The sequence below is a fragment of the Sinocyclocheilus grahami genome, unplaced genomic scaffold (assembly GCF_001515645.1).
Source record: "Sinocyclocheilus grahami isolate Dianchi unplaced genomic scaffold, SAMN03320097.WGS_v1.1 scaffold23120.1, whole genome shotgun sequence".
NCBI classification, from domain to species: Eukaryota; Metazoa; Chordata; class Actinopteri; order Cypriniformes; family Cyprinidae; genus Sinocyclocheilus; species Sinocyclocheilus grahami.
Genome location: NW_015519027.1, coordinates 1 through 2903, shown reverse-complemented (window position 1 = coordinate 2903; position 2903 = coordinate 1). Strand labels below are relative to the sequence as shown.

Sequence of the window (2903 nt, the reverse complement as noted above, 5' to 3'; positions counted from 1 at the left end):
AAAAAAAAGTGTCAGTGGCTAACTGTCTAGACCAAATGATGTTGCAGAGGAAACATTGGCTTACTTGATCTCCTGAATCATTCCTAGTTTAGGTAGAAGGTCCAGAATCTTCTTCAGGCCCTTGTTACCCAGTGAGTTGTTGGACAAACTGAGAGATGAGAAAAACAGGTTTCATTAATGCCATACTTACATAAAGAATTGTGGGGCTATCAACTCAATCTGCTGTAAGGTTATTGACTGTATACTTGATACTTACTCTACAAGGGTTATGTAGGTAAAGCCCCCGAGTTTATTACACAGGCTGATTACATTGGAAACATTGATGTTACACTGCTTTAACCTATAAAGAAACAATTAAACAGTTAATTCCTGTCAGTTCAGTATTTGGTTTGGAAAATATCACTGAAACAATGGCAGTGACATGGCAGTCAATTTCATTTGACAGAATGTCTGTGAATGGCCTTTCACATTTTATTCCTGATTAAAACAACTTTTGGATATTCAAGTTCGCTCTTTATTTGTGTTTTGCATCACATTTGTCTTTTTTGTTTGCCGTCTTGAATATAAGCAATGATTTGCCTGTAATTGCATAACTTCTGCCAACCCTACTACCCTTTCCACCAAATTTCTGACTCTGTCCTCTAATTCTCCTAAAATATTGCCCAGTGGTGAACACTTGGACTTTATAGACACAATACACCATCTTATCAAACAAAACAAGATGAAAGCAAGGCTCATTCAGTATTTTATAAAGAATCCATAAAGTCATTGTTAACTTTAAGTACTTTGTAACTAAGGATTAATTTGTTTTCCTTTATCTAAAAAGCAATAACAACATATTAAAGAATTCAGTACTTACATTACATTCTTTGGCTCTTCTGTATTATTCAAATCTGTGTTTTCACTAAGGCAGAGAAAGTGAGAAATAAGATTTTGTTGTTTCATTATATTCAAATGTTTTTTTGTATTTTATTTATTGCTTTGAGTGACCACCAAACTGTGCAGTCATTTTAGACTGTACTCAGTCAGGTTAAAACTATAAACTTACTACCAAATTAAAAAAGCCCATGCACATTTTCTATCATCTAACATCGATCATACTTGATCTCTTTGAAGGCAGTGCATTACACAGCAATACCTGGCCAACTGTACAATGCACAGACAAAGAAACCACAATAGATGTACAAACAGGAAATGTGAAATACAAAATACGTTTTGGAGTTCTGGGGTTTTACCCACCCTTTGAGAATAACCCAGCTAATAGCGTTTTAACACATCAGTCAGCACTCACCAGACTTTATCAGAGCTTTGTGAGAAGAAAAGGCTGATGTCTTTATTGGCCCTGTATAGAATGAAACAACTGTGAACATCCCATGGAAATGGACCTAAATGGGCAGGTCATGTGACATGTCCACATCTCTTAAAAAACCATGAACAAAACTACACAAGGTAGAAGAAAATACAACTTAGACTACAATAAATACAGGTCAAAATGTGGAGAAATTAATCTTATTTTTATTTAGTATATTAACATTACGATTTTAAGGCCATATTTATGGGTCACCTTTTATGTAAAACATAAAATCAGTTAAGAATCAAGGATCTAAACTGTGTGGTAAATGTTTCTCATTTTCCATTTTCATTCAAATGTCTTTGACAAGCCAACAAATCAACATACTCAACATGAACTTTCTGAACAGAGTTGCAGGCAGACATTCTCTCAAGGAGTGTGAGGATTCCATCTGTGGAGATGCTGTTCTTCCCCATCCTAAATAAAAGTGTAAGAAGAATGCACCAGACTTACTATATACTAATATCTAAATAAACAAAAGAAAGCCAAGCAGTTAACAGACTATAGCCAGGTTTTAAAATGTAAAACACACTACTTACAAGACAGAGACAATGTTGGGCAGTCTGCATAGTGTTTCCGCAATCTCTGTTATACCTTCATCTTTCAAAGAGTTATCACTAACACTGTCAGATAAACAGAACAGATTGATTGACACAGACAGACACGCATGACAGATCACCAAGACCACCTACCTTTTTGGAAACAAACTGTGTCCAAATGTGTGATTTCAAAAATAAGCAGAAACATACAACAGGAATGTATTTGAATATTTAAAGCAATCATGTCAGGCCAATTACTTTAGGTGAGTGATGTGTGGACAATCCTTTAAAGCCCTGGCAAGTTTAGCAGCTCCAACATCAGTGAGACCACCACTGATAAAACTGTAATCAGAGATAAACATAAACCAGTGCAAAACACACTGCAAGGCAATACTGAGACAAATCGCATAAAGGACACAACAGATATTTTGTTGGATATAAGACTTACTCTAATTTCTGCAAAGCCTGGAGTTTACGCAGGATACCACACAAAGCCTCTGCAAACTTGTCATCATATTTCCGACTACGGAAACTTAAATAAATAATATATTTAACAAACTGAGTACATCAACATAACCAGATTAAAGACTACAAAATCATGTATTACTGTTACAACTCCGGCAGAAACCCACAAGCTGATAAATATTTTGATGTTATTAAAAATGGTCGATATTTAAAGTCTATACTATTTTGTCTAAATAAATGTCAAATTAAACACTATCGCTTTAAAATGCAAGTTTAGGCAGTATGAAAAATGGATATTGATTCCGAGAAAAGTGTTGTTAAAGTGTTGTTAAAATATTAGTGTTTTTAAACATTAACTTGCACACACATTAGAGGACGGCAAAGGTAATCAAAATGTAAAAATAGGAGAAATGAGCACACAATTAAAAATCCAATATCAGCCCGTATGAACCAATACAGATAAATTAACATTCGGCTATCAGCTGAGTACCAATATCATAGCACTATATCAGCTGCCATATGGGCACCAATTTACTACACATCTCATG

General features: G+C 34.8%; 1 protein-coding gene across 1 annotated transcript; it reads right to left on the bottom strand.

Moving 5' to 3' along the window:
• Positions 1-64: 64 nt before the first annotated feature.
• LOC107580006 (protein NLRC5-like) lies at positions 65-2422 on the bottom strand (the record flags this gene model as incomplete). The annotated part of the gene is made up of 8 exons (XM_016265769.1): positions 65-148; positions 257-340; positions 860-904; positions 1292-1342; positions 1679-1768; positions 1891-1974; positions 2149-2232; positions 2339-2422. Coding segments are annotated over 8 exons (606 nt in total), but the record flags the coding sequence as incomplete, so codon positions are not given.
• Between the last annotated feature and the right edge of the window lie 481 nt (positions 2423-2903).